The sequence below is a fragment of the Megachile rotundata genome, chromosome 13 (genome assembly GCF_050947335.1).
Source record: "Megachile rotundata isolate GNS110a chromosome 13, iyMegRotu1, whole genome shotgun sequence".
Lineage (NCBI taxonomy): Eukaryota > Metazoa > Arthropoda > Insecta > Hymenoptera > Megachilidae > Megachile > Megachile rotundata.
The window spans coordinates 5,685,152-5,698,565 of record NC_134995.1 but is presented as its reverse complement, the minus strand read 5'-3'; the positions used below and the strand labels follow the sequence as shown (position 1 = coordinate 5,698,565).

The 13,414-nt window shown below is 29.6% G+C and overlaps 1 protein-coding gene across 1 annotated transcript in view; it reads right to left on the bottom strand.

Moving 5' to 3' along the window:
- The window catches only part of unc80 (unc80, NALCN channel complex subunit), a 65,756-nt gene that overhangs the window by 37,042 nt on the left and 15,300 nt on the right, over positions 1–13,414 (bottom strand). The window contains exons 17-21 of the mRNA XM_076539103.1: positions 12,914–13,056; positions 9,303–9,332; positions 1,655–1,784; positions 1,012–1,203; positions 751–892 (exon numbers count right to left, since the gene is read on the bottom strand). Coding sequence (XP_076395218.1) covers positions 751–892; positions 1,012–1,203; positions 1,655–1,784; positions 9,303–9,332; positions 12,914–13,056 — 637 coding nt within the window. The remainder of the gene's footprint in view (positions 1–750; positions 893–1,011; positions 1,204–1,654; positions 1,785–9,302; positions 9,333–12,913; positions 13,057–13,414) is intronic.

The following is a 13,414-nucleotide window of genomic DNA, read 5'->3' as shown; positions in this document are numbered from 1 at the left end:
TTAAGATTATCAAGATTATTAAGATTATCAAGATTATCAAGAGTATCAAGAGTATCAGGAGTATCAAGATTATTAAGATTATTAAGATCGTTAAGATTATTAAGATCGTTAAGATTATTAAGATTATTAAGATTATTAAGATTATTAAGATTATCAAGATTATTAAGATTATTAAGATTATTAAGATTATTAAGATTATTAAGATTATCGAGGTTATTAAGATTGTCGAGATTATTAAGATTATTGAGATTATTACGATTATTAAGATTATTAAGGTTATTAAAATTTTTACAAAAATCGAAAATATTAAAAATACTAAAATTATTAGAGACATTAAAGAACGTTAACAAATAAGTATTTAAACATATCAAAAAATGTTTAAAAATATTAATTGATATTGTCTATAATAATTAATTAATGTCTCTAATAGTTTTAGTATTTTTAATATTTCTGATTTTTGTAAAAATTTTAATAATCTTAATAATCTTGATAATCTTAATAACCTTGATAATCTTAATAATCTTGATAATCTTAATAATCTTAATAATCTTGATAATCTTAATAATTTTGATAATCTTAATAACCTTGATAATCTTAATAATCTTGATAATCTTAATAATCTCAATAATCTTGATAATCTTAATAATATTCTTAATGGTTCTAGTAGTTTTAATAGGTTCAGTAGTTTCACTACTTTAATACTACTACTTTTGCATTTACTATTATTTATTATAAAAAATACTTATTTACCTGCTATACTGCCCATAATTTCTTCACGAAGACACTGTTTCATTACTCCCATATCCATCAAAAGTTCCACCAAATTCAAAATATTTTCACACACACGTAACGTACAGCAGTTGTTGTCACGTAAAGCAACCGAATGTACAGCCTAATTAAAAATGAAGACAATGAAAATTGCAGTCAATGAGAAAATTATGTAGAATATATTAGTACGAAGCAACACTGCTCATATATCATGATAGAGAACATATTAGCGAAAAACCTCACTTTTAAGACCACTTGTAGGTCGATATCGCCTTCTTTGGTGATATAACTGGAGGATCCCGGCGCTTCCGGTATTTCATCGCTAGCATAAGTGATGTTAGAATCTGTTTGTGATCTTGTAAGGCTTGGTTTCCTTTCCGAATCTAAACGGCTGCCGTGCATGCTAATAATGTCTAATTGACTGTCGATGGAACCCTATAAAAACACCATATTAAATAGGAAACAAGAAGAAGCATGTTTAATTAAAATTGAATTTAATTTCATTAAAATTGAATGACAAGACCATCCCTAAAGGACAACGTGAAGGGTTACAAATCGATTCAAAACCTGTTGCAGTACCTTAAAGTGACTACACAGTACAAACTGTAAATATGTATACTCTGAGTCGCTAATAATCCATGAATGGCTGATGGGACTATAAATAAATATAGTTCAAAGTATTCAAATGTTTCTAAAACATTTTCCAATTCAATACATCGCCAATTTTAACAAGACTTATACAGTCCCCAGCCATCAAAAGGCCAAAGATGGTGAAAAATGCTGAAAGTTCGTAGTGGTAATTCAATAGCTAGGGACTGATCCCGATTGTCAATATAACGAAAGTTTCACGCAATATAAAGTTGGTAGACTTCATTGAAATTCGTACCTGCCGTTTCATGAAGTCTGGTGATGGAGCAGGCGTGTGTTCCGTAACGGTGATGATGGGGTTCGGGGCCGTGTACGATTGACTATAAAATCGACTTTGTTTCCGCTCGATACGGGTATCACCAACGTACCTACGAGTTAAGATTAATCAGAAGTCCGACACGTTAGGTATTTGCATCAATACTCCTCATGCCATTTGCCACTGTGAATCCTAGCCAAGCACTACGGTCTGATCTCTAGGGTTTTTATCTACTTTGGTGCGTATGCCATTCCACGTTGCATGCTAGATCCCTTAACGAGATTTTACTACGTTATCCCAAATTTGGTACTGACAAGCTTCGTCGGTACACGTAATAATATTTACATGGAAATACAAGACGATTCATAAGCTTCAGGAAACACAAAAATATTGATAAAAAGTTGATAGACAAGAGGCATAAAAATGTCAAATTAAAACTGCACAAAAATAAATGTAACATTGATGACCTTGACTTTGACCTTGATATATGTTGTCAAGGTTACTTTTGCAAATAGGGCCTTTAGAAGATTTTAACTGTTGCTGGTCATTTGTTAAAAAGTTATATAAGAAATAAAATTATGGTAACAAGACTTGATGAAGATCTTGGATTACTAAGGGCATGAAATAATCCACCGTATACAGTGAAATAATCCACATTAGGATATTATTAAAAAAAAAAAAGAAAAAACATATAAAGTTAATATTAAAAATAGGTTAGGTTAATAGATTACGTTAGGTTAAGATCGAATTACAGTTCAGTCAAGTCTAGGTACTAACCTATTAAGTTTAGTTTAGGATTTGCACATGGGTTGATAAAGGTTATTATTAAGTCAGAGTTTGGTTAGTATAAGATTATTAGCTACTATGTTTTTACTGTGCTATAATTCGTATTATAATAAATATTCCATTGCATTAAAAATTTAATTTTTCATAACTTTGTAATAAACAATGGTAACGACAATTTTTAAAGGGCACTTAGAATAACCTTGAAAATATATGTCATGGTAAACTGTATATCTGTGCAGTTTTTGCAAAAGCTTTTAAGAGCATCTCTTATGTTTAACCTTGCCATCAAATCACAGTCATTCTTGTATATAGAATATTTCAGTAATTCACCACTGTTTGGTGCCTGCTTAACTTCTGGTATCTATGGTTTCCACCATAGTCAAAAATGTGAGCATATTCGAAATGGACAGGAGATAGTTAGAAAAGTGAGGGACGATAAGAAAGCGGGCTTAAGTGAATCAGTTGCGTTTGGAAAGTGGATGGTGAACGTATTATAAGCCAGACGTCATATCACTCCTGAGATAAATTATTTAACAATTCCGTTTCTCCTAAATAAAAGCTTTCTAAAATTACAGAATAAATTTAGATTGATAGTTCAATGCATTTGTTTTTAATACCACTTTAAAGATGAACTACAATTTTGGTAGCGTTGCTGAAAGAGTTTTTGAAAATTGGTACTTTTTGTTACTCAGAAATGTCATAACATATTTACATCAATTTCATTTCACATGAAGATAATTATATTTTGACAAATTTCATTTTGGTTACACGAAATTAATTTCACTTGTGCATCAAGTACCGACCACTTTCTTCAAATATCATTCTAAAATTTATATTTGCTTTTTTATTTGAGAACTATTTAAACGTGATGAGATTTTTAATTCAAAACATAGCAGTTTAGACAAAAATTAATCCTAAATGTGTGGAAACAATTTATTTGTTTACAGAATTACTATTTTACTATAGCACTTCGCACATGCACGGTATATGTATAATCACTAACAAATTTAAATTATAAATAAATTCTGTATTATAAATAAGTAAAATGACATTGCATACTACATCGAGATATGCTTGATAAAATCTACAGTTTAAAAGTTCATATGACTGTTGTAAATAATGATAGATCGTTATGTTTACGTTTATATGCGTGAATGCAATGTTTTTTATTTTTTAGAAAGTTTTCAAGATGACAATCTTTTTAAGATAAATGAGCTCTTGCAGTTTGATCTTTAATTTTTATTACAGCGCTGTTATCTCAAAAATATACATTGAATATGCAGGTGGTAACATGTATTATGTACTAGTGTGTCATTTTTTAATACAATGACCTCAATTTTATTTATATATCATATTTTTTTAAGTCGTAAATGTATTTTGAATAAAAGGAGTCTGTCATTGTTTTTCAAGAATAAATTCTAGCTTTTGATATTTGACATTTCAAAAATAACCTATAACCACCTCAGGAGTGACATTAAAGCAAAATGGCGAGTGAATAGTCGGTAGACTGTAAAGCAGACTATGAAGCAAACTAGAGTATCTCTTAAGCGATGAATAAGCGGATAGGAACGGATTATGAGCATTTCAATTCATGCTTCATATCACGAGTGGTATTAAAATCTCCTATTATATTCGCTCCTTATCCATTTTCGATACCCTCATATGTTCGCTCCATTTCTAATAGGTGGAAATATGGTTCTAATTATTTTCATTTGATACAGTAGGTAATGTATTGCTTATATTTATTTCAATTTTACTAATTTTATTGACATTTGCATTTTTATTATACTTTAAGTTTTTTGAGACCTATATAATATATTAAGGTATATGTAGTATTGAATCATGATACATTTTGTACATTCTGGAATGATTTTATTAACCAGTTATGTGTGTTTGACGACTATATCCGTCATGGAGATGTGGCAGAATTTTGTATCATGTACAAAAAATTTTGTTACAGTTTGATATTTAAATTGTAATTTTGGCGAAAACTAAATTATATTCGTAAATTGTAATATGTTTAAAATGTTTAGAGGTCAACACGAAATAAAATGAACAAATAAAAAGTGTAAATGATTTGAAATGGATCTATAAATTCTTGAGAGCTAACTCGTCATCGCTTGATTATCGCGACACACACTGGTGCGCACTTTGCAAAAAGATCGCCACAGTCAACTCTTTAATATGATTTATTATGAGATTAATGCAAAATGAAAATGACTGTAATTTTGAAGCAAATGCAAATGGTTCACATGTTCATTTGAACTGTCTTTTATTGCCTTTGTTTTACCAAGCTTGTCTTTGTTATTGCAGTGGAGTCTACATGTTATGAATCACCTTGTACATGGTTCTTTTAAAAAATACAATATTTAAATTGCAACATAAATTATGATACAAAGATAGAAACAATCTTTCTTTCAAAGCTAAATTAAATATACAGATCACAAGTTTCTTTTTAAATAGCAGCTTCTGCGTTAATAAATTTGACTTTTGACAAAAAATTTAATACGTTGATCGTGAATTAAATGTTTAGTAATTATTTAATAAAACGAAATTTGTTGCCAATTTTTTAAGAAGAAAATTATATTTTTGTAAGTAGATGAATGCTTGTATTTTATATTATTATACAGTTCGTCACAAATTATTTCTAATGCATAAAATATTTAATGAACTTAATCGAAAATTGAATTTTTTATTAGATGAAGAAATCCGTTAAGGAATTTATGATATTCATTTATCGATAAATTAAAATTGTTCATTGTTTTCTTATGTTGTACCATGAATTACATCGCAGCTTATATTATTATTAAAAAAATAAAATTTTGTAATATCAAAAAACGCATTGAAATATTTGTATTGTTAAAAGGATAAATCTTTGACAGTATATTGAAGTTTATCCCAATATAACTTGTTTTATATTAACTGCATTTTGATAAATTACATTAAGAAGAAAATAAATTTTACATTGACTTTTCATTGGGCGCTTCAAATTAGTACAATAATGATAAACGAGCAACAGAAATCTTAATTTTCAATGTATTGTTAAATAATTTGAGCGTACACTTGAATTTTTATTTAAATATTTAAAAAAACTTTATTTTAACATTTAGCGAAAGCAACAGACTATGCTAAGTGACCAAAAAATGAAATAAACAAATAATAGCATAAGAAATAATTAAATCTTCCTTTAGTAATCCAACTTTGTTAAATGAACGATCATCAAATTAATTGCATAATAAATTTTTAACGTGTTTATAGAAATCGTGAATTCCATGATGCGAATGAGAATTGAAATAATTATTAAATTATTGAAAAGATACTGAAATAAATGACAATATAAATTGTCAATTAACAATAACGTATGACGAGAATTTTACAAAATTTATAATGAACATTTTTGTAATAATTAATTTCAAAACTAAATAATTTTAATTGTTGAACGTACCAAACCAAATAACTATTAAGTTGTCAATTTTTTTCTTTTATTTTTTATTTTCGTTCGATTTTATCTAATCTTTCATTTGAAAAGTTCTACTAGAAAATATAATTAAATTTTCGTAACCTTCCACATATCAATATATATCACTTTTACTACAGAATTTAATAATTTCACACTTTGAAATTGAAAGTTAATGTTTTTGCTATGAACTATAATTTGGGAGCAACGTTTCGCGTCTGTCATTTATCAGATCACTGCCTGATAACATGCATAACTGTAAGAAGGATAAAATCACTTCTATGCAACTGATTGTTCACACACGACTTGAAAATGGCATTGTTATGAACCGTAGGCAAACGTAAGTACCAGAAAATGATAAAAATTAAAGCTTGCAGGATCATGGGTATATTTCTTACGGGATAGCATTATAAATCACAAATACTTTCTGTGCATTTCGTTGTACAATATTATGCAAATTTTTCAGAAATTATGGACTCTTCATTGGTAATTTTCCTCGTCATAAAAATCACCTTGGGAAATGTTAAACAGAAAATTATGTCACTGAATATGTGTATGTACAAGTTATAGCACAGGGTGGTTAATTAACCTTAGCATCTTACATCTCTTTTACTTTTGGTGACGACAAGATCCTCGAGTCGACATAAACTATTTGGTTGTGCATAAATTATCTGAAAATGAATTCGCAAGAAATTGCAAGAAATGCAGCTGAGTCTGCTTCCTTTCGAGAAAATGCGGTAAGCTTCAATTTTAAGAATGATGGACGATCAGGAAATTTTCATACGTCAAAATTTTGTTATAATGTCACGTTGCACATAAACCGACAAAGTTACAATAAAAAAACCAGCACACAAATATTTTTTAAGTATGATAATATCAATGTTTACACAGTAAACATAAATCATGTAGTCTGTAGATTGTAGATCTAATACCTGATTTATTTATGCTTTTCTACCCTCATTATTCAGGGTTAAATGATTCATTCGTTTTGAGAAGACTATGTTCCAAAGTATTACACGTACACATATGAAAGATATATGGAAAGAAGCAGAAAGTCATCAAGTTTACCCTCTATATTCAATATGTGCCTTTGGTGACACGACACACGTCAGACGATAATCGAGTACTAATACGTTCTTTGAGCTCGACTAAGGATTGCGGTAGAGGGGGTACGTAAAGGTCCTTAACGTACCTCCACAGAAAGAAGTTGCAGGGCGTTAAATCAAGGTTCTGGTAGGCCAAGGGAACAAAGCTAGGTTCTAAGGGAACGCATCAGTGCTGCAGTGCAGACAATTGACAGGACTATGCTACAAAATGTATGGAATGAGCTCGATTATCGTCTGGACGTGTATCGTGTCACCAAAGAGGCACATATGGAACATAGAGAGTGTATAAACTTGGTGAGTTTGTGATTCTTTTCATATACGTTTCATGTGTGTACGTATAAACTTTTGAAGACATAGCCTTCTCAAAACGAATGAATTTATGCTGACCTTGCATCATAAATGCATATACGTCGATGTAATAATAAGCAAGTATTAATTCCATCTACTCGTATTTAACAAGTATATTGTTAGTTGTATATTGCAAGTATGAGAAAATATGTTCTATTATTCGACGGAATTCAATTATTGATGAAGAATGACCTGCTATCGGTTCCCCGTAATGCTATTTTCAATCAAACCTGTGGGACTGATAGAATAACGATTAATAAGTAGGATAACCTCATATAAATATATGTGGTTCTTTTCATATATGTTTCATGTGTGTAATACCATTGAAGTACAAAATGTTTAAGAAAGTTCGAAATTATATTTACATATGTAAAGTGTAAATAGTTTGTCTGTGTTTGTCTTTGTTAGGAATGAATGTAACACTTAAATAATAGGGGGGTGTATTGAACTCGTATGAAAATTCTTGGAAAGTTATTTGACGAAAAGAGTTGAAAAAGTTTTTTGAAATTGTTCAGTCAAAAAATTGCATCAAAAAGAAACAGTTGATTGTAAAATGAAGTGGTTAAAATAAAATTTAGTTAATTAATTTTCTACAGCATATATTAAATGAAAGTTCATGTAAACTTGAATATAAATAAAATTTTTTAAAACTTGAATGTACATAAAATATTTGTTTCTGTATTTCTCTTTGCTCACCACAATTAATGAAGATGCGAAAATGTGTTAAGGTTAATTAATTCACCCTGTACACCTATAAATTTTCTGCTAAAAAGTGTGCAGCTGGACATTATAATCTAACAAGTAGAATATACAATCATTGCTTCATTCACAGAACTTTGAGTACTCGTAAAATTCATCTTGCAATGTACAAATATAACTTTACTATCTTGAATATTTTTCGAGATATTCTTCATCGAATTTTGAGTAATATTTAATTATAATATTATTTAGTTATTAATATAACTCACTTATAATATTATTTTATAAGTTTGGGATTTTTAAGGCCTCAAATTCTGAAATTTCTAAATTTTCATATTTTCAAATTTCCAAATTTCTAAATTTCCAAATCCTTAACTTCCTATTTTTTCTAAATTTCTAAATGCCTAAATTGCGAAATGCCTAAATTTTCAAATCCTCAATTTTCCAATTTGTTTAATTTCCAAATGCTTAAATTGCCAAGTCCCCAAATTTCCAAATTTTCAAATTCCCAAATTTCTAATTTTCCAAATCCTTAAATTGCCAAATCTCTAAATTTCCAAATCCTCAATTGTACAATTTTCTAAATTTCCAAACCCTCAAATTGCCAAATCCCCAAATTTCCAAATCTCCGAATTCCCAAATTTCCAACTTTCCAAATCCTTTAATTCCCAATTTTTTAAAATTCCAAATTTCTAAATTTCCAGCATTCACATAACATTTCAACTTTCTTTGTGTCTTCTAATATTGTAGCTATATTTCATCCCCTCTGACTGACGCACCTGATAAGTAACACACAGTGCAAGGGGTGAAAATAAAATCATGACATCTAAATAGAAACTACAGTGAATGAATTAAGAGATATATTCATAAACAGCAATATGAATTATTTATAAGCAATATAAATATTATTTACAGCGATATAAATCAGTATTGACATTTAAATCTGTGAAGCAAAGATCATAAATTCTCCTTGCAATCTCGATGATTCACAAAAGTTGTAAGTAGACCAGTGAGTGAAAGTCGTTTAAATCGTTAGAGAACGGATTCGAAGAATAAGCACAATAAATGACATGTTTACGGTATTCGTTGTATCTTGCCAACGTGCCGAGGCGGCTAGGGCGTGGTGTGTGTTTAAAGGATAATTGTGCGCCCTACCGGAAGCAGGAAGCTCGTAAAAGAAGCGTGTAACCGAGCTGCAGTACGGAACTTCCTCCGAGTGACGTTGATGACTTACCCTCCCGCGGTCAGCTCGTTAATCAAGCAGCTGAGCACGAGTTCAGGGGTGAAAAGGCGAACGAGAAGAGAGAAGAGAGAGACACAGAGAGAAACACATTACGCATAAGTTTTTAACGAACCTCTTATCAAATTATACAGCGATCCAAAACTGTGTTACGAGAGAAGGGTAACTTTTTATGCAGATACAAAGCAAAGTTTAGGGAAGTTTAAAACGGTGAAGTACACTTTTATAATTGATGTGGGAACAAGAATTTATTTATAATAAAGTTCCTTATATTTGAAATTTGAATTATAAATTTGAGTTATTAATACAATTGCAGTTGAATTTCTTCTAAATTTATTTTCAAGGTTTTTATTGTTGGGTGTATAAGTTTTTTCAAAATCACGGATTTGTACTTTTTTCAAGTTTCTAAATTGTTGAAGTGCTCAAAGTTCCAAACTTCTACAGTTCTGAATCCGCAACATCTCAAATTTCCAAATCGCCTTATTTTCAAATTGTGAAATACCCAAATTCTCAAATTACCTAATTACTAAAGTTTACTTAAATTAGGTAATTTAAGTAATTACCTAATTACTTCTAAATTGTTGAAGTGCTTAAAGTTCCAAACTTCTACAGTTCTGAATCCGCAGCATCTCAAATTTCCAAATCGCCTAATATGAAATTCCCAAATTCTCAAATTACCTAATTACTAAAGTTTGCAAATTTTCACATTTCTAAATTTCCAAATTATCAAATTGTCATATTTCCAAATTCTCAAAATACCAAATTTCTGAATTTACAAATTTTTAAATTACCAAATTGCCAAATTACCAAAATACCAAAATACCAAATTATCAAATTACCAAATTCCTAAGTTCCTAAATTCTCGAATCACCAAATCCTAAATTTCCAATTTCCAAATCCCCGAATTCCCAAATTCACAAATTCACAAATTCTCAAATTCTCAAATTCTGAAATTCTCAAATTCACAAATTCCAAAATTCCCAAATCCCAAAAGTCCCAAATCCCTAAATTCCCAAATCCCAAAAGTCCCAAATCCCTTAATTCCCAAGTCCCAAAATTTCCAAATCCCAAAATTCCCAAGTCCCAAAATTCCCAAATCCCAAAAGTCCCAAATCCCTAAAGTCCCAAATCCCAAAATTCTCAAGTCCCAAAATTCCCAAGTCCCAAAATTCTCAAGCCCGAAAATTTCCAAGTCCCAAAATTCCCAAATCCCAAAAGTCCCAAATCCCTAAATTCCCAAATCCCAAAATTCCCAAATCCCAAAATTCCCAAATCCCAAAAGTCCCAAATCCCTTAATTCCCAAGTCCCAAAATTTCCAAATCCCAAAAGTCTCAAATCCCTAAATTCCCAAATTCCGAAATCGCCAAATCTCCAAATTCTCAAATTTATAAATCTTCAACAGCTGAAATTTCCAATTTTCCGAGTCCATAAATTCCCAAAATCCAAGTGACCCTTAACCCCATAAAATTTAATATATTACTCGATACCTCAAACCTAAATTTTCAATAAACAAACGCACATTTAATAGTCTATATTACATTCTACAGTTCACAGAAATACACTTACAAAATTAATATATAATTCTTTGATTTAAATCTGCATAAAAAGTTTGTACGTATATTCATTAGAATAACATAGTTTTGGGATGCTTCGTATAAGAATTTCATTACACACGAATCAACTGTCAGTGTTGGGTAAAAGTATCTTTAAAAAATCTATAAAACCTGAAACAGTAATATAAGCCGAAACGAATGCATTAAAAATTTTCCAAAGAAAACTTTGAATAAAAAACGTTAAAAATTGAACGGAAGGAAAAGATATTTAAAAATGTAATTTTAAAAATTCTAAAAGCATGAAACAGTAATTGTAACTTGAATAACAACAGTAAAATTGAATATAAGCTAAATTATTCTAATTCTATTATAATTTATATTATCGTGCCAATAATAATTGAAATAAGCATAATACAATACTTATCTACAAATATTTTTATGAATTATATAAAAATAAAAATGGCATCTATCAATAAACAAATGGTAGTAATCGTCAATGAGTATTCATACTTGTATTTTTAGTAGATTAATTTATTTATTTCTAATAATTTACTAATAGTAGAATAGTAGACAATTAATAATTTATTAATTAATTTTTTAGATGAAATATTTAAATGACCAGTATATTATTATAATATGTTGTTTTGTATTTATTTAATTTTGTAAGTCATTAATATTTTTTGTATCTGTCGATTTTTGTCAACAATTCTTCTTTTATATTTGTTAAAATTATTCATTGTCCAAATTCATATTTTTAAAATTATTTATCGTTCAACTCGATAATAGAAAATCAGTTAATGAAACTGAATAATTTTTTTTAACTTCTATAATTGTGTAGTACGTTAAATACTTTCTTATACCAATTTTCCCAATTCTAATTCCCCCAATTCCCAATTTCCCCAGTTCTAATTCCCCTAATTCTCAATTTCCTCAATTCCAATGACCCCATTTTCAATTCCCCCAATTCCCAATTTCCCCATTTTCCACTTTTCCCAATTCCCAATTTCCTCAATTCCACTTTCTCCAATTTCCAATTTTTCCAATTCCAATTCCCCCAATTTCCACTTTTCCCAATTCTAATTCCCCTAATTCCCAATTTCCCCAATTTCCACTTTTCCCAACTTCCAATTTCCCTATTTTCTACTTTTCCCAATTCCCAATTTCCTCAATTCCACTTTCCCCAATTTCCAATTTCCCCAATTCCAATTTCTCCACTTCCCAATTTCCCCAATTTTCACTTTTCCCAATTCCCAATTTCCCCAGTTCTAATTCTCCTAATTCCCAATTTCCCCAATTCCAATTCCCCCAATTCCAATTCCCCCAATTCCAGTTCCCCCAATTCCCAATTTCCCCAATTTCCACTTTTCCTAATTCCCAATTTCCCCAATTCCAATTTTCCCAATTCCAATTTTCCCAATTCCAATTTCCCCAATTCCCAATTTCCCCAATTTCTAATTCTCCCAATTCTATTTCCCCCAATTTCCAAATGCAATAAATTATTTATACTATAAAATGTTAGAAATTGTATAGAAATCTATTTTGTAACAACTTGTTTCTCAAATTTAATAAAATGTATTCAAAGAATTACTTTTATTGCGCCAAACAGATGCCATTTTAATATAAAAATAGTATGAAAAATATGTAATCGAATGCTACCCAACACTGATTATAATCTACGTTCAAATAGAAAATGTCGTTCTAAAGGGACGCTTATATCCCTTTCAGCATACATTTAAGCAAAACTACATTTTCATGAAAGAGGAATCAATTGAATTCGATTTATCAAATAATTGACTGTTCAGCTAACGATCCATACGCACGCACATACACATAAAACTCTTGAGCAAATCGAACTGAATCGAAAGAACGAAATTCGCAAGGAAGTTGAAGTATAAAATAAGAAGTGTTCGGAAACGAGTTAACGCAAAATTATAGAGAATACGCGTGTATGTGGGTACGAACGAACAAAAAAGAGTTGTTGTTAAATAGAAGAAGCTTCTATGAGATAAAATGTATGTATGTATCGCTTTGTTCAGACAGTAAATACGTACCTTAAACTCGGCATGCTTTTTCCTTTTATTAAATTCGTCGGATGTTTCATGTGATCGACATCTTTTGCCTCGAAAATTTTCGAAATGGTGGATGTTGGTCTCGTTAAGTGATTGTCGCCTGTGTCCAGACTTCGGTGGCTCTCCTGAAAACAAAATTTAATATTTATTCTGAAATAAGGATTAATGACTGCTGATCGAAATAATTCAATCATTCAATAATTCGAAATATTTCTATAACTTGATACTTGTTTAGGTACTTTGATTAATAAGAGAAATTAAATAGATAGATTTATTTTTAGTGATTTATAGCTTTGTTTTAAATAGTGAATAAAATATTTCTTTTTGTTACATGTAATTTAATTTGGACGACTTGAGGTTGTTTTTGGATATTCATATCTTTAAAAGAAAATTTAAAGTAAGTGAAAACAATATTGAAAATATGACAAGACTATATATTATTGTATATTAGTATACTGTCATATTCATGGAAGCATTATGCAC